Below are 18290 nucleotides of genomic sequence, written 5' to 3'. Positions count from 1 at the left end.
CAGATCGGTGGGATTTCCCAGTTTTTGGACAATTCATTGATTTCTGCAAAGTTACAATGACCAAAATCAACTTTACTGCCACTGAAAACGTAATTCACATAGTGTGACGCTTAACCTAAAAATCCAACACATTTGGTATTCAATGCATGGCAATATACTGTACCTTAAGGTTGATGCGCTCCAGCAACTCCTCCACTGATGTGGGTTTGGGTGGTCGGCCCTTCCTCCTCCTCCTCACAGGCCTCTTGGGCTTCTCCTCTTCTTCACTCAGCACGTCTACATAGATGAACTTGAAGGTGCCCACTTTGTTGTTCAGCAGGCCCATCCACGTACCCATAGGTGGCTTACTGATAATGTCAATCACATCACCACGCTGAAAAATCACAATGACAAGAATTCATAAAGAATGAACCAACATTTACATTCACATTTTGACCATGTGGGTTGTTCAAAAACATTGGGACTAGCTTGGAAAAACTGAACCGTTAAAGTAAAAGAGTATTAAAGAGTGACATGCTCAGCTCCCCAACATCAGCATTCAGGTCTGTACAAAGTCAATTCCATGTACCAATGTGTGGTTTACCTTCAGTTTGAGGGAGTCAGAGTCGTAGGGGCTGGGGGTGAAGTCTGTATGGACTCGGGCGCGGCCACAGAACGGCCCTCGATAAGGCGGCTCTTCGTCATCACCATCCTCTGACTTCACACTTTCTCTGTTGCTGGCTGACGAGTCAGTGGTGCTCACTGTCTGACCACCTGGACACAAACACACACACATGGAGATTTATATAAGTTATAACATAACTGATCACTGAATAATAAGATGCATGCATCAAGTAGCTTTTCAAGACTATTTTGAGCTTATTTCTTCTACGTTTTTGTGCCTGCAGTGAGCGGGAAACTTATATTACAGATCCTGGGAGACACTGAGCATTTTCCGCACATTTCTTTCTGTATCTGAGGGAAGGAAATCGTGTTGACGTGTGGGAATCCGAGAGGAAAGACTTCCTACCTAATCATTACTGTATGTTTGCCTGCGTGTTTGTGTGCATGTTCTATGGCTTCGAATTAAGTCGGCCAAGTCTTCAATTCACCCTGAGCTTGGAAAATTGAGAGTAGTTATTCACAAAGAAGTGATGGAAAAAAACAGGTTGAAGTAATCAGAAGTTGTAATTAGATAAGAGGGTCACTTGAAAACTCTATGAGATCACGACACATGAGGCAGCTGGTGGGACTGGGTGTGAGAGAGAATTGCTCTTCATGGCCGTCACTCCTCAAAAATCATAATTGGTATACATGTAATGTGAGAAGGTTAAGTAGTCTGTATGCATTTGAAATAAACACCAGAAAGCTGCCTGCAATTGTTACGAGCACCACCTAGTGTTAAACATTGTTCAAAACAGGTTGTCAATTTAAGCTATACACTAAATAACAACTTTACTTGCATACAATTTTTACATGACAAATATGATGTACTGACACTATAGAACTACATGACTGTACCAGTCTCAAAAAGCTAAAATAAAATAATGGTACTTGTCTTACTCATTGAACTCTGTCCGCTGAGTGAACTATGCAGACTTTCCACCGAGCCTCCGGCCTTCAGCTTTGGCTTCTCCAGAGAGTCGGTGTCAGGCTGAGGGGACTGAGGGGAGCCAGGGGCTCCATCCGGACTGGACTAAAAGACAGAAAGAGAGGGGGAGATGCAGATGGGTAATGAAAGGACATGGGGGGGGGGGGGGGAGATCCAAAGGAAATGTTGTGCAGTTAAGAGATGAACGAATGTGAGAGAGGGGAAAGTGTGGTTAAGAGTTTGAAATATGGGGGAAATAATGGAAACAAAGGAAAGATGAAGATCAAAAAAAAGAATTGCTTTGCACTATCTTGCATGTTTGTCTAGTAATGAAGCAACGACATTCAGCAACATCCTACATCATCATGTATTGTAATGTGTTTTGTTTATTTCAGTGATCCACTAGGTGGCATTGTGGTCTATAAAATGGCCATGGTTGAGACATTGTCACATGGCAATTAATTTTTTTTCTACAACCAATGGCTCCATTACTCATGCCAGGACATATGGGTCACAGTGTTGAGACCACCATGATGGACAGTGATGAACTGTGCATTAATAACACATTCTACAAGGCAACATCAAACTCTAGGGCTCGACAGGCCACTGGATGCCCAGAAAAATTAGGCCAGTGCAGATGAGACAGCCATTATGCTCTCTCACACTTCAAGTCTCCATTTCCTGAAAGCTCGCCTCTGGGAGACTTGCATCACTCCATGAGCTCAGCATGAAGCACACACTCCACCCTACACATTGGGCTCAGGGAGAGCAGAGAGAAATCCAAATGTGTGTGTGTTTTAGTGCTCTGTGTTTATTCTGTAACTAACACAAATACTCCCACCCACTCATAGCCTGTGGACAGAATATGTGGCTTACACTGCAAAACATCCTCTAAATGTTTGCAGAACATGTTTTATTTCTTTACAGCTGCGCTTGGCTTACTGTTTTAAGGATTAAAGGCATAATGTGTGGATTTGTGGGTCAGTTTGTTTTAGCTGCTCCATTTAAAAAAAAACCTACAACATTTTCAACCTGATCTAAACTTTCTACAAATAAAGCATTCAGAAATTGCATCTGTTTGCTTATTTGTGTGTCCAAGTGTGTTTATGTCTTACCTGCTCAGACAAGGAGCTGCTGTACTTCTTCGACATGCGTTTCCTCATCGTCTCCTTGACCGACTTGACCTTCTTGCCCAGTGAGATCCGTGACGTGGTGGGGGATTTGACCACTTCTCTGTATATAGCCTCCTGTTCTTTATTCTGTGATTATAAGAAGGACAGGGATAATGGAAAAGGATGGACAGAGAGGAAGGAGAGGAAGGAGATGACAGAAAGAGAAAGAGAGAGAGAGATGGAGGATGAATCAGGGGAAAGGCAACAGAAAGAAGACAAAAGGGCAAACAAAAATACAAAAACGGGAGAGAAAAGGTGATTTAGTGTGACAGGAGAGTTCAGGTTGTCCTCCTTACAGCCTCTTCTAATTTTACAAGCTGCCAGCACTTACATTGGCCTCGCAGCCCGCGTTGACCACATGGAGTGAACGGTTAGACAAGTCAAAGCCTCCGAAGCTGCATGTTCTCTGTGGGGGAGCCATAACACAATCAAATGAGTCACATTCAGAAGGCCACGTTACAGGAACTACCCATCCACACCCACTGAGGGGTCAACTCACAATGATTCATGCTTAACACAACACAGGCAACAATTTGATTAATGTACATGGGTATATGGTTTGTATATATGCAGGGGCATGATGTCATATGGGACCTGTGGACAGCCAACAGACATGATGTAACACAAACTGTTATATGAGCTCCTCTTTAAAATTGTGAGTTAATGTATAGTCCAAGGCAAATGAGCTGTTACATTGACTGTGGAGAGCTCCAACAAGTTGCTTATATGCTTTAACGCTTGAATCCCTGGAGAAAATATTGGATACAATTAAAGCTTTCTTGATGTGGCCAAGCTAAAATATATAGCTATACTTTTACAAGTGAACGTATGTATATTCATTGCATTTCAGCCCGATGCCAAACGTCTTGTGGTTAATTATGAGAAATGCAAAACGGGGCTTAGTATGCAAACATGCACAACATATAGGTTGCTCAGAGCCGACAATATGTTATTCTCATCAGAAACATTTTTAGAGAGAGTAAATTGTTTCTGGTGAGAGGATAGGGTGATATGGAGATTATTTTCTTGACTTTATAGGTCAACAGCAAGATAAGGGGTAGACACAAAAGGGGAACTGTGACATGAAAGGAAAAAAAGAGATCCAGGATCTTATCACTGAGCTGGCTTTGACTTTTTGAATCCTTCCTAAGCTCTGCAGTAGGTCACACACAAAAATGTAGACACAGACATTCACATACACATTTGCCAAAAAACACTCTTGGTTCAAGTGGGGCACTTGATGGCATTTCTCCTTTGCTTCAAAAGCCATCACTTCTAAACTACTCGGCTAAACCCCCACAAATCCTGGACGAGGATCCTTCATGTGAGGAAATTGTTTTTTTTATTAGATGTCCACAGCTGCAGTCCACATCACAACTTCCCAGGAAAAGCACAGTTTGGAGAACAAACATGACTGAAGCGACGTCCAAAACAAAGAACTCTGAATGTGATGGTGATGTTCGATGAAATGGACATGCACCCAGAAAAAAAGTCTCTCAAAGATAATTATAGGAAAGAAAAAAAAAAAAAATCACATCTGCAACCATAGAGGCACGGGCCAAAAAAGAACACGAAAAGCAACAGAAAAAAGTGGATCTTTTTGGAGCGTTTTAAGATGAGAACGACCTCCGGTGATTTCACTTGAACACGACAGGATTCAGGTACCCTCAAAGCTGCAGGATAGCTCCACTATATCACCACCTCGAGTAAGTGTCACTACTTCTTTTGATACACATAGGCTATTTCATACATGTGGGGAACAAGTGAGTTACTAGCAATGCAACCAGACTTTTTTTCATGCTATAACATGACATGTTTTCAAGTTATAAAATTGCATTTTAAATTCACTGTAGTATGAATCAGTATTAGCATATGTAGCTGTGTTTCTATTGTTTTCATTTTTTGGGTATACTCAGCCTTACAAAAAATAATTTTTAAAGTTGATAATCATAAAGACCATTCAGTCACTTAAGTGCACTTAATAAGGCTATTCATTGAAAACATCTGAGGCTACGTGCTGTGCAGTTCTAAGGATGAGCAACTTCAAGCTTTTACAACATCGCTTTTGCCCACAGGGATCAGAGTGACTGTTACACTGTTCTTCAGGAATCTGACATTTATAAAAAGGCACATAAAACCTCTGCTGTAACTTAACCTCTCAAGTGGGCCACTGCACATTCCATAATAATTTCATATTCAGCTAATATGAAAAAAGTTTAAAGCCAAAGGCATTCACTTAAAGGTCATAGAAGATGACAATCCTCTCAGAGCAGTTACGTCTGCGACAGCTGCATGCATTGAGGAGTCATTTGACCTGGCATGCGTGTGTTGTGTGTGCTTGCTGTATCTTCCCCTATAACCTCTGAGCTATTCTGCAACTTTGAAGCACCGAGTCCTGCTCACACGAGGCGGTCGACTTAAACGTCATGGTCTGAACTCACAGACTTCTGCTGGATGCGCAAGAGCACACGCTTGGTGCAGCGGTCCACACTGGCCGCCCACTTCCTGTCTGCCTCGCGGTCCTCCTCCAATAGGCAGCGGCGCTCAGCGCGGCTGAGGGTAACAGGGCGGACCAGCTGGGCCCAGTTGAGGTGACCGTACAGGCTCCGTTCTACCACATAGGTGATGTTCAGCTCACTGACTGCCGTTCGACCACGCAGCCTGCGAGAGGGGAACACCCAGCCCCCTCCCCCACTTCCAAAACCTTTTGATTTGGCTACATCACAGCGGGCAGGGGAGGAGGGGGTGAGAGACAGAGGGGAGATAGGGGTCTTGGCATTGCGTGAGCGTTGGTACAGTAGGTGTTTGGTGGAGTAAGCATAGTTGGGATCAGGTTTCCGGTGCGTCCAGCTGCCATGGTGCCGGTTGGCAGGTTGGTGTTTGGGGCTGCCTTGTGGACCGTCATCCACGGAGATCAGGAGGCGGGACTGGGCATGGGGTTTGGGGCGGGGTTTGGTGAGGCCATAGTAGGCGTAGAGAGCCTCGTTGTTACTTACCCCATGGGAGATGGAGTTCAGGGCCTTCCGCATCTCGCCGTCGGTAGTAGAGCGTGAGAGCTTTCCTTCGTCGTCCAATCCACAGCCATCCAGCTCTGAGAAGGAAGAGCCACTACCTCCAACGCCGGAGTTGGAGCCTCCCAGGCCCCCAGAGCCAACTGGGGTTCTCCTGGGGGGCCGGATGAGTCCGTGGTTACTGGAAGATTTACTGAAGGTTTTTACCAGCTTGTGTCCGGACCAGGTGTCTAGGCTGCTGGAGGAAGGGGAGTTGGTCAGACTGTCTGTGTCTCCATCCAGAGAGAGTTCATCCTGGGTGAGGGAGGGCAGGGAGAGCTCCTGAGGCAAAGGGGGCCTCTTTAGGACCCCTGTATACAGAGCTGTGTTGTCCTCACAGGTGGGTGGCGCCCCCAGATTCAGAAAATCTAAAGAAAAAGAAGAGGACAGAAACCTTAGATAGTTTGTTACTCAGGAGGATTTAGACATCAGATTCTGAGTAGTCCCATGACCCAACAGTGGTTTTCCAAACCACAGCGAGCCAGCAGAAATGTAAAAACACATTCTTATAGTCTGAGTATTAGGCAAAACCCATGATAGATGAGAATGTAATACTCTGGCATAAAAAAAAAATGAATCCTACTTTTAACACACAAGTCATTCATTTCCAATACCGCTCAGTTGGAAAGAAAATTTTACTGCGACTGAACTTCAACTTCATTTTAGTGAGGACAAACAGCTCAATTTAGTGCTCAAAACTTGATATTTAACATCCATTTTTAAAAGTAATGCAAGCAGACTTTACATGTATACACAGTAGAAGCATAATGCCTCAAACAGAGACCTTAATGTGAGACGGAAATTAAAACACGTTAACATCAATTGGCTGATATAAACAAATGTGTAAATGTAAAAAAACAAACATTGAAACTTTATTGAACTGTAAGATAAACAGGGATTACAAACCTTTAGAGCCATGTTTCTTGCCCTCCTCCACCTTTATGAGTTTTTTCCTGACCCGGCGTGTAGAGTTAACCAGCTTGTGAAGCCGTTTGAACTTCACAGAGTCCTCTGATTGCTCATCGTCTGACTGTTCACGAGACTGCTGGAACAGAGAGATAAGAGGGAGGGATGATATGATAAAAAGGGATGGACAGTCAAACATTTCTCAATTAAATAAACCTTTAAAAAGACACATGGGTAAAAGCAGGAGGTTCTTCTACAGCATAACATTTCATTAATGCAAGTGTAACAGAAATGTTTTGTCTTGAATTCTTTTGATATAAAAAGTAGTCGGACAATGAAACACAAACTTTGACGGTTATAATGCGACAAATGGGAGCATTGTTTAGGGTGAAGTCAAAGTTAGTGAGGTGAGAAGTGGAGGATTGAAGGGATGGCATCGTGTGAAGTTCATATTCATAGTAAACACTGAAAAAATTAACCAGATGAAACAGTCATTTGAAAAAATGGTTCAACTGAATGACACAATGGATCATTGTCAGATTATCAGATTATGTTGCCTCTACATTGATGACCACTGCATTTAAACTCTCTCACTGTATAGTGGAGTGGAAAAGAGACCCAATAATGAAGTCACAAACAGTTTCATCACTTACACAAACAAACACCCTACTCCCAACTGGAGCACACACAAACTCCCCGAGCTATATGTGTATGCATATGTGTGAGCATAGTCTCGCTATGGCCTCCATGTGATGGTGGTGACGACGACGCTGATTTGTCGAGCTTTGGCCTGAAGATTGTCTGGCAGGAACTACCATCATTATCATGGAGCTCAAACAACTTAATTTGTTTCTATTTGCCACATGGTTTCCACAGCAACACCACTTCTCTTGTCAAACGCTGCCAGTTCCACAGTCGAGGGTGACTGCATCGCTTGCAAAGAGACACACAAGCATGCATGCAACACAAAACTAGACAGAGCAGGCCTGCAGGGCTCAGCTCTCTGTCTTATACAATGCAGCTCTGAAGCTAACAAGGAAGAAACCGCTTTCTTGCTGTTGTTGACCACATGCCTGGCTCAGAGGCTGCTGAAATACAGTAGGGATGATGTTAATAAGTGCGGCTTGGTTGGAGCAAACAGATCTGACAGTGTCCACAAATCCTTGATGGCGCCAAACCACCTTAGCAACATCATGGTATTTTGATTCCTGCAGGCGTGGGATTGTTAAAAAACCTTACCAATTATTGCCAAGTTGGAAAAGGAAACACCACATTAATCAGTGTGGCATCATGCAAGCCCACTCTATCAAACTTACCTCCCTTCACCTCCACTTCACCACTTTTAGAGATGAATGCTCAACTTGTAGGTCTTCAGTCATATCTGTTCAGCAGACCAGAACCAGGGTAGAGCCATTCATTTGGCCTCTGACAAAACTGCAGAAATAGGCTCTGAAAACTCATAAATCCAGTGCCCCTCAGCCCAGTTCTTCCTGACAATCCCTCAACTGAACCACACAATTCTGGCTACAGTTGGTGACTCCTTCAACTTTCCATTTGCTCTGGATGATTGCAGAGTGTATTAGCTTCAGATAATGTAATGTAATGTAATGTAATAACAAGTCTGTGTCAGAGAGGACTGATAAGAGGTCAAAAGGCTGTGAGATCACCAAAGGTTGGATTGGAGTCCACTCCTGTATCTTGGTTCCTCTTAATAACTGTTATTGAGAAGTGTCTCGTAAGAAGTCATATGTGGCAATAACTATGTGAAGGATGACTGCCTTAGTAATTTCATAGTTAACCCACATGATTTGTGCTTCTTCTTTGTGTGAAAGATGGAGAAAAGGACTATGAGATGGTAAAGAGGTGACAAGTCCTAACCCAGTTCTGAACACTATCCATTCAAATGAGCACATAAACAGGGTAACACAGAGAGAGCGAGAGAGAGAGCGAGAGAGAGAGCGAGAGAGTGCGAGAGAGAGAGAGAGAAACATAAGAGGCCATGAATCAGGCAGGGCTTAAAGGCCGGCATAACTTTGGAGATGCAGTTAAACTTAAAAAACTACAAACCAACATCCTCATGGTGCAGATACAAAATCTTTTTGTCCCCCCGCACCACAAAAACAGAACAATCATAAAAGAAACTAATTCAAACAGTTAAGAGCACCAATGTGCCTTAAAACTTACCACCTCATTTAAAACAGCAGGGTACCGCTTTCTGTGTTAATATCCAACAGGCTAGCAAGAGTGTGTCCCGCAAATCCATAATGCGGCGACCACATTGTCATGCATGCATAATCCAAAATAATATCTGTGCCCGTGTGCACATGCTGGCAGATACAGATGCAGCCTGTTAGTGAATTCAGCTCTGAGGAATGAGGGACTGTTTGGAAGTGCCGTGCCGAACAGCTAGCAGAGAAAAGGAGTGTTGTGCATGGAGAACAATCCCAGCATTTGAGCCCCTCTGACCCTGCCTTGGCCCCCACAACGCTAATGGCCAGCCATGGAATGTGGGCTCCGATCGCCAGAGGAAGACAGCATCAAAGAAAGGCACAGAGCAGCCAAAGATTGTAGATTGCAAACATGTCAGCTGCATGCATGAACTGTATATTAACATGTCTGTATAGAAGCACACACGGAAAACTGTTACCTATTTGAATTTGGGAATGACTTAATTCCATTCATTCGGGGAGAGAGGGGGGAGTATGTGACACCAATAGAGGCCCCAGCAGAGTAGTAATATTTCCTGAAGTGGCCAAATTTGGAACTCAGGGCAAGAGGGGACAAAGAACTCCCCCCTTTTCAGGGCCTGGGTCTAAGTGCAAAGTCTTTATCTTCCCTATTTTTCTGTCCCTTGTTTCCTCTCTGCCTCTAGCTCTGGCATTTGTTCATAGCCTCAAGAGCCGAGTTGTGTGTTCCTCTCAACAATACTCCTTCAGTAACACTTCCATCCTCTCCCCTGTCTGTAAACCCCCCTGATCGATAAATCTTCTTCCCACAGGAAGTGAGCAACTGGTTGTAACATGAGGGTTGACAGACTGATAAGATGATCAGCAAACCTATGCACACACACATCAAACAGCCAGATAGAACTTGAGCTGTGGTTATGTATGGCATAATTAACCTATTTTTCATAAGGAAGGAAATCGTCAATCATTACGCAGAGGAAGAATTTAATAGGGACCCTTGATGATAAAACTATTTAGCATTTTTATTCATGGTTTTACTGATTCTGATAGTAACTATATATATATATATATATATATATATATATATATATATATATATATATATATATATATATATATATATATATATATATATATACACACACACACACACACTGATAGTATGTCTGCTTTTCTTGAGTTTAGAAATGCAAACCATAAAAGAGTCACACAGGCAGCTATGAATGTGTAGAGGTCAAGCACATCAGTCATTGAAGTCATTCATCCACTTAAAGGAAATAGTGACTATAGAAATGCAACCCTATGCTGGATCTAAAGCTAAATCTGTGTGAAGGCTGTGGTGAATGTTCCATTTACTTCAACTACAAGAAACAACATGAAATGCACATGTTTTTAGCTGCATAAGGTAGACAAGAGAAAATGCAAGAGACTGGTTTTATAAAATCAGAGCTGTTTAGTCAGGAATTAGTAGCCCATTTGAAAATAGCAATTATACACATGTGTGGGAATTATTTTCACAGTACTTGGAATATTTGTGTTTGGATAAACTCATTTCCTCTCAAGAAAAGTGGGTCTGCATGTGAGACTGTGTCCATGCTATTCCCATATGATGCCATACTGTACAGAACTAATGAAAAACCACTGTGAATCTGCATCAGATCTGACCTACATTTAAAAAAAAGATAAACACTCAAACTCACACACAGTCAAACTCACACACACTCAAACTCACACACACTCAAACTCACACACACACACACACACACACACACACACACACACACGAGAGATGAACTGACAGATCATCAACAAACACAACACTGCATCCAACAGGACCCGATTGTCTGAGCTCCAGCTCCACAATACAAGGAAACCTCAGAGGTCTCGACTCACTCAAAGGAAGCCTTCTCTCCATGGATCACAGCTGAAAAAAAATCACTGAGATTACACTGCAAGAGGCAACAGCTATTTTGTGTGACACTCCACTTGGCTTTCTGCAAGTTACAATTACAACTGATTGATGGAAACAGAAATTTCCAAAAGACAATTTCCTTGTCACTATAGGACCCTATAAATTGACTTTGTTATAGACATATTTCAAATGCCCATGACAGGACTAACCTGATCAATAAAATATGGAAGAGGACTCATAACATATTGCATATGTCTCATCGTGACTGCCAATTAGAGCTGGGCGATATGGAAAAAAACTAATATCACTTTATTGTTGACCAAATACCTAATTTTGCGCCGATATTGTAGGGTTGACAGTTGGTGCTTACAAAAAAATATTTACACAATGAGATTTTTTATAAATAATCATTAATGTGTATATAATAACTAAGTGGGTAAAGGCAAATAATAGAAAAGCTAGAACAGTCTGGTAAGTTCAAAAAATGACATCACTTTACTGTAATGCAGCCATTAAAACCAGGGACAGATAACACTTGTGTCATATCACAATATTACGATATCCAAAATCTAAGATGATATCCAGTCTCATATCACGATATCGATATAATATTTATATATTGCCCAGCCCTACTGCCAATTCATGTGTGCAGCCTTAAAAAAAACGAGGTAAGCGAAGGGCCAAGATTTACAGAGGTAACACCCATAGTATCAAGATGCACATGACATGGTGGAGAGAATGTATGTGCAAAGGCGGATTTGTAGTTTGCCCAATGAATGAAGAGCAGAGAACGAAGGGGAAATAAATGGAAAGGAAGGCAAGATAAAAGTTGAGTAAAGGAGGTTTATGCAATGGCGTATAAAAATGTCCAAAATTAAAAACATTTAAAAGGAAAGTCTATACACATATAGTATTTAAAGTCTAGACATCAAGCTAGTTCAGTTTACAGTCATTTACATCTGAATAAACACACACATCCATGCACACAACCAACGATGGGCGTCCTCCTTCACAACCTCCTTGGCTGAAAAAAATCCAACTTAAAGTTGAGAGGTCGGTTGAGAGTGTTAAGAGAGATAGAGTAAAAGGCAAGAGGTCAGGGTTTTGGGGGGTGTCGGATTAATGGGGTGGGGGGTGTACTTACATTGCAGTTTGAGGATTGGTTTACATTGGATGCAGATCCCTCAGTCCACTCTGCAGTGTCAGAACTGCTGGACTGTCTGCTGCGCTCATACTCCTTCAGCTACGTGGAGAAGAAGAGTTTAGAGAGGCAGAGGAACAGGGTGGGGACACCCATTCTCACCCGGCATGCTACATCTATCCATATGCTCACAGACAATTGATAGGCGCAAATTGTGTGCATTCACAGTGGTGCGAGTATACAGACAGACGAGCACACAGACATGAAGGTGGACTCAACCAGTGATGTAGTGGTAAATAAAGATCTGTAACCTGAATTTGCAAACAATCAATGAACTAAAAGTCTATTATGTTTTATACAAAGCATTAATTTATCTTAAAATATCCATATACTTCTGTAAATGGCCTTTTTTATTTGTGTGGAATAACTTTTTGTCATGAAGATTCATGTCTGCCTTCCTGAGCACACATACATCTTAAATAGAAAAGTGGACTAAAAGGCAGATTGAAACTATTAGGTTTATAGTCCACTACATCCCTGAACACACATACTATGTACCACTATGCTAAAAAAAAGAAGTCAGATCAACTATCCACAAAAGGCTGATCAATGATTGGTTGGAAGTGTCTCAGTTTAACTGAAGCTGGGATCAAGCTATTGGCCAAAAGAAAATCAAAGTTCTGGAGAAGAAAAAAAAGGGTAAAAAGATTATTAACGATCTGCCTTGTGGAGAGCAGTCCAGTGCTCAAATGCAGCTGGAGTCATGCTACCCATGAGCAAGACATTACAGAAAGTGATTGACAGAAAGGAAGAAGGGAAGATAAAGAAAGGAGATGAAGTTGGCACAGAAATAAAGAACAATCATCAGAAATTGAATGAAAAAGAAATGTAAGGAAATTTAAAGGAAAGCCAAGTAATTATCCACCATGTCCACCTAGAGAGAAAAACCACAGTGCACCAGAGCATCCCCCCCAACAGATGGGGCTGTTGAGTTACTATGACCATCAACCTCGCAATTATGAACTGAACAACACACCAAGAGCTCACACCCTAAAATCCCCAGACTCCTGAACCTCTGGAAACACCAATGGTTTGGAGTTTGTGTGTGTGTGTGTGTGTGTAAAGAGGGCAATGCAGGGTTAAAATGCGGGGCCTCGCACAGGTTAGTAAGAGTGAGTCGTTTTAGTAAGCCTATAGTCGGAATATGGAGCAGAAGAGAGGGAAAGCTGGAAACTAATCCAGGGTGAGGTAAAGGGATCTGGGGGTTGAAGGGAAGCTACATGCCAGCACTTCTAAGGGAAGGGCTCGGGTAAGGGGTGGGTGGGGGGGCCGTAAGTCAGTGGAGCTTCCTACCCGAGCTAGAGCTTCTTCAACGGTGATCATCTTTTCCTTCACCATCATCATAAGTTGGATTCTCTCTTCATCACTCATGGTGATCTCACTGGCCACGTAGCCTATGTCTTCTCCTGAAGGGTGCAAAGGGAAGAGAGGTCAAATTTGGAGAAACATTATTTCAGTAGATTTGAAAAATAAAGCCACACAAACCTTTTGATGTCTGTCGCATGACTGGTTTGTGCTGAGATTTGCGGAAGTTCTGCCAAAAAGATTTGTTCTTCTTCTTATTGTCCCATTTACCTAAACGCAAAAGCAGTTTCAATATTCAAGTCATACAATTGCATTGCATAGGTATATCCCTCAATTTTTTGCAACAATAGAGTTTATGACCCGTATGCAAATATGTCTATCCAGCTATTCCTTTCTTTCAATCTCATCCCAGGAGTAATACATTTTAGGATATTCTTATAGGAAACATAATAAGGCAGATGACATGAAACAAACTGAAAATGCATCTCAATTTACCTCCAGATCCATCTTCAGAGCTGGATTTATGCAGAGGCATCCTGGGAGGAAAAAAGTAAAGAAAGAATGAATGAACATTACAAAAATGTATCTTTCTTCTTCCTACTCCCAGTACTCATCATACAGTCTACAGTCTAAGTCAACCACAGTGCTTCAGAACATTGTAACTTTGTTTATGAGTGTTCGTTTTTGGCAAGGAGGGCTGCAGTTCTGTCTGTCTGCCACTTGGGGTCAGTAGTGGTATTACGTGACAGCAAAGCCAGGCTCCTGAGGCTTGAGAGGGAGAAGGTAGAGGAGAGGAGAGGAGAGGATGACCTGCTGCAAAAACAAGAGGGTCAGATGAAGATAGTGAGTACTACAAAGTATTTAAAAAGCAGTAAAGAAATAAATAAAGGTCAACGAGATGAATAAAAAGAGAGGGCAAGTACATGAAAGGTAAGAGGGAAAGTATGTAATCGAGGAAGAGGAAAAGTAGGAGCGAAAGAGAGAGAGGAGGAGAAACCACAGGGCAGACTCGAGATGGAAAATAACTGAGTAAAAAAAGTCCATATGTCCATAAAGCTTCCTAAATAACCAGTACTAACAAGGAGAAAATAACAACTCAAAAGCCCCTCGTGACACATGGACTGCACTCAGTTTCCAATCAAAAATAAAAGGGAATAAATCATAGGGGGAGAGATAAGAGCGACACATTTGTCAGTTGAGACCCTCCGAGACCTATTAAGTAAATCTCTCGACAAACTGTCTCACTCTTTTTTATTCTTTCCTTTTACACATCCTCACACATATAGCTGCTGAGCCAGGCAGAAAGACAGGTGGCTGCCAGTGAAGCAATGTGAGAGTGTATGACAGGATCAAAACAAGACAAACAGGTCACTTCCCTCTCCAGTGGCTGACTGTGTGTGTGTGTGTGTGTGTGTGTGTGTGTGTGTGTGTGTGTGTGTGTGTGTGTGTGTGTGTGTGTGTGTGTTTTCGTTCATATGTTTGTCAGACATGGCAACCCTCTCTTGGTGCAATGGGAAATCTTCATGTGGCTTAAAACTCAGCTGCCATGGCAACATAATGAGATGCTAATTGAATGGAGGCCTGTATGGTTTGCCCCTCTGTTCATCCCCACTCTCAGATATGCTAGAGCCAAAGCTAATGCTAATAGAACTCACTCAATAGAGGCTTTTCTCTGGCAGCGATGCACCCCCCCTCCTCCATGCTCTATAAATTAACCTCCTGTGCAGCGCACACATGCATGCACTCACACACATCCGCAAGCTCACACACTTTAGAAGAGCCTAAATGTCTTTCGAAGACATTGTCAGTCCAGGCATTGTGTGGCAAGGAAACTTAATTGGTTTAACCTTAAATCTTTGGCATGCCTTTCTATTTCAATTCTGTTCTTTGCATTGAGTATAGGACATTTAACAGTTTAAAAAAAAATCTCATTAGCATATGAAGCCAACTTTCTATTTTCTGCATAATATTAAGTACAGTATCTCAACTTTGGCTGAACCTATGTAAGGGAGGTGAAAGTTGTTAAGTGTTACAAACATGAGCTAATGCAATTGGAGCTATGAATGAATTGCAAGTTTGCTGAGTGGGAATTATATGTCTGACCATGCTTTCCCTGGCTGGGATGTTGAAATGATAACCTGTGACTGTCTGATGTCTATGTTATAGCATGAGGCTCCACTTATGTGTGTTATAGCTGTAGGTGTGTTAAAATCATACAGTACGACTGCAGAGATGTAACACAAGTAATCATGTAGAAAATATATGGTAAGAAAAACAGGATGACTGAATAAGTGACTGCGTAGGGAGCTATCATATGGTGCAATATGAATCACAGGTTTAGCATCCTGTGTGACAGAGCTGCTGTCCAGGAAAGATGATAAACCAGCACAAAGCCAGATTTGGACACACAGCTGTGCACTCAGCATAAATCACAGCATTGCACACATGTGTGTATGGTGATGACAGGGCTGGCCACCTGGAGCGAGGTGATCTCCGGTGTCTCTGGTAGAGACAATAAAAGGCAGCGACCTTGTTCGACAGTGGCAGTGTCCACAGGAAGAGCAGAGGGAGGACCTCTTTACAGGTCATGGAAGAAGTCAGAGGTCACATGGAAGGGGAAGACAGAAGATCATATGGAAGGGAAATAGAAATTCATACCTTTAAAACACACACACACAATAGAACAACTAAACTTTTTTTGCATGTGCATGTATTTCCCTGCCATACACACACTGCCTCCTGTGCTCCATTCTCCGAGGGCTGCAACACTCAGCCACAAGTGGTAAATACGCTAACAAAGTAGTTTTCCAACATGGTACTGTTGTCCTTAACAGATTCTTCACATGGCACAGCTTACATTTCCATCTGATTAGGAGTTGCAGAAGCTTGGCTTCCAGTAGAACAACTGCCTGTAATTGTACAAACTTACAAAACCCTGTTAGAGCCAATCATCAACATGTGTCTGTGCACATGTATGCTTTCATCAAGGTCCATTTACCTCTGCTTTTAACTTCACTGATAAGCGTGCTGTCCCCTCTCTGCAACAATAACCCACCAATCAATCACTTTCCAAAACAGGAAGTCCCCAGCTTGAACCCTCCATCCTTCTGAGAGCACTCTGTCATCACCACTTGCATACCAGGCATTATGGGAGCCTTGCCCACCTCCTGCCAACAAAGTGACAAGGAGACACACCGACAGAGGGGTGGCAAAGCCCAAGATGAAGTCTGGGTAATCTCCTCTGGGTGCTATTGTCCTGCAGCGAGGTGATGATGAGGCTATCCGTGTCTGTGCATGTGAGCGTGCATGCCTCTTATGAGGCTTTGAGGAATGTGTCGTGAGGAATGGAGGGGGCTTGTCTATCACTCTGCCTGCACATGATAAATCACCTGAAACCCATTCCCCACAGCGGAAGTGGACAATAAGCAATGTCATAAAGAACAGAGCTGGGGTGAGTGAGAGTAGAGGGGCTGGCAGAGAAGGATGGATGACAAAAAAGACAGTTTGAGGCTTTGGATGGGGGACATATTGTCCTTGAGCATAATAAGATTAATTAGATAAAGGTGATATAAAAGATCCTCATATCTAACATCCACACCAGAAATGGAATTTTGGCTTTAAAAGGAAGAGACATAAGGAGGACGGAGTGGAAATGACAAAGGTGAAGAGACAGGTAAATGTGGAGCAATTCATTAGAGATTAACTGACTCAAGGTGAGACAAAGTCTGAATGTTCATGAGAGAGGGAATGTGAGGCACAGAGGACAGAAAGAAACCAGACTGACAGGATGAAGTTAGGGGCTCTTTCTGGGACTCTCTTGAATAGCAGAGAGACGTCATTAAAAATTTGGCATCTGGTTCCCATCATCCGCAGCATTTGTCTGTGCAACATATAAAGCCATGGGAGAAGAGATCATGTCTGTGGTATGCGCTTCCTCTGCCGCACGTGGTCGTCACGTGAACATGACAATTCCACTGGGGGTCACACAGGGGTGATGGTCACAAACAAACACCAAAGAAAATGGTAAAATCAGAGATAAAGGAGATCATTTCTAAGTCACACCAAGATTTATTTAACCTTTGGCACTGGCAAACATGGCATTGGGGTTAGACTGGGGCTCCCAATTCTTGCACTAATCTATCTGTCCACTTCTTGTCTCCACTTAAATCTCTTCTTTAAATGTGATGGGGATTTTTCTGGTTACCACCAATGGGCCATTTATTCTGTATTGAAATCTTGTTGTGAGGAAACATTTGAATATATTCTTGACCTTAAGTCTTGTGTAACAGAGATTCTTTGAAAAAAAACAATGCCTTAAATAAAAAAAAGGGGCCAAATGTGCGTGACTGCACTGAATAAAATCACTTTGACAGCATGGCCTTGAGAGAGCTGTTTTGCCAACCAACTTGGATTGCTTTAAATGTGTATAACAATGATCTCATGGTGTGCCATGGTGGAGAAATGTAATACACACAAAATACAGCGGTAAGCATAAATGAACACTTTGTGTTACGGGAACCAGTGAAAAGGAACCCCACCCATGCCTGGTTCCATCCTGCTCTTGCTTCTTTGCTGTAATCATTCGGCCATCGCCCCTCTAAGGTCTCCCCTCCTCTCTCCCCTGCTGGACACAAAGGCAGGAAGGAAGCACGGACGACCAGAGAACAGAGAAGGGCTGCTAGAATGAGCAGGTCAGCCGAAGGAAGCAGTCAGTGGTTTTCCTTTAACCACAGCAGGGATGTGACCAAAGGAGCTTAGAGGGGCCGACTATGGGTCATGTGTGTGATGTCTATTAATGTGGAAGGTGGATTTCCTTTATACTCACTTAAAAATCATCTTTATATTAATTAGTTAATGCTTTATCTATTAGGGATTTATTTAAAGCATTTACATTTTTGGGATGAAACTTTAAAGGAAACACACTCATGTATGTTCAATTACATCTACAACCAAGGTCAGCCGTGGCTGAACCTATGTCAACTTCCCCA

General features: G+C 42.5%; 1 protein-coding gene across 10 annotated transcripts in view; it reads right to left on the bottom strand.

Moving 5' to 3' along the window:
- Positions 1 to 18290, bottom strand: part of sash1a (SAM and SH3 domain containing 1a) — a 259596-nt gene that overhangs the window by 12839 nt on the left and 228467 nt on the right. For 5 of the 10 annotated variants that reach the window (XM_031322607.2, XM_031322599.2, XM_031322606.2 and 2 more), the window contains exons 5-15: positions 13798 to 13838; positions 13483 to 13572; positions 13291 to 13403; positions 11941 to 12039; positions 6699 to 6837; positions 5739 to 6160; positions 3074 to 3148; positions 2686 to 2829; positions 1543 to 1675; positions 584 to 753; positions 164 to 373 (exon numbers count right to left, since the gene is read on the bottom strand). In XM_031322607.2, the coding sequence (XP_031178467.1) occupies positions 164 to 373; positions 584 to 753; positions 1543 to 1675; positions 2686 to 2829; positions 3074 to 3148; positions 5739 to 6160; positions 6699 to 6837; positions 11941 to 12039; positions 13291 to 13403; positions 13483 to 13572; positions 13798 to 13838 (1636 nt within the window). Of the gene's footprint in view, positions 1 to 163; positions 374 to 583; positions 754 to 1542; positions 1676 to 2685; positions 2830 to 3073; positions 3149 to 5183; positions 6161 to 6698; positions 6838 to 11940; positions 12040 to 13290; positions 13404 to 13482; positions 13573 to 13797; positions 13839 to 18290 lie in introns of all 10 variants that reach the window. The other 5 variants (XM_031322600.2, XM_031322603.2, XM_031322598.2 and 2 more) reach the window with 4 other exon arrangements.

This window comes from Sander lucioperca, chromosome 19 (assembly GCF_008315115.2).
Source record: "Sander lucioperca isolate FBNREF2018 chromosome 19, SLUC_FBN_1.2, whole genome shotgun sequence".
In the NCBI taxonomy this organism is placed as follows: Eukaryota; Metazoa; Chordata; class Actinopteri; order Perciformes; family Percidae; genus Sander; species Sander lucioperca.
This window is presented reverse-complemented; position numbering and strand designations above follow the sequence as displayed.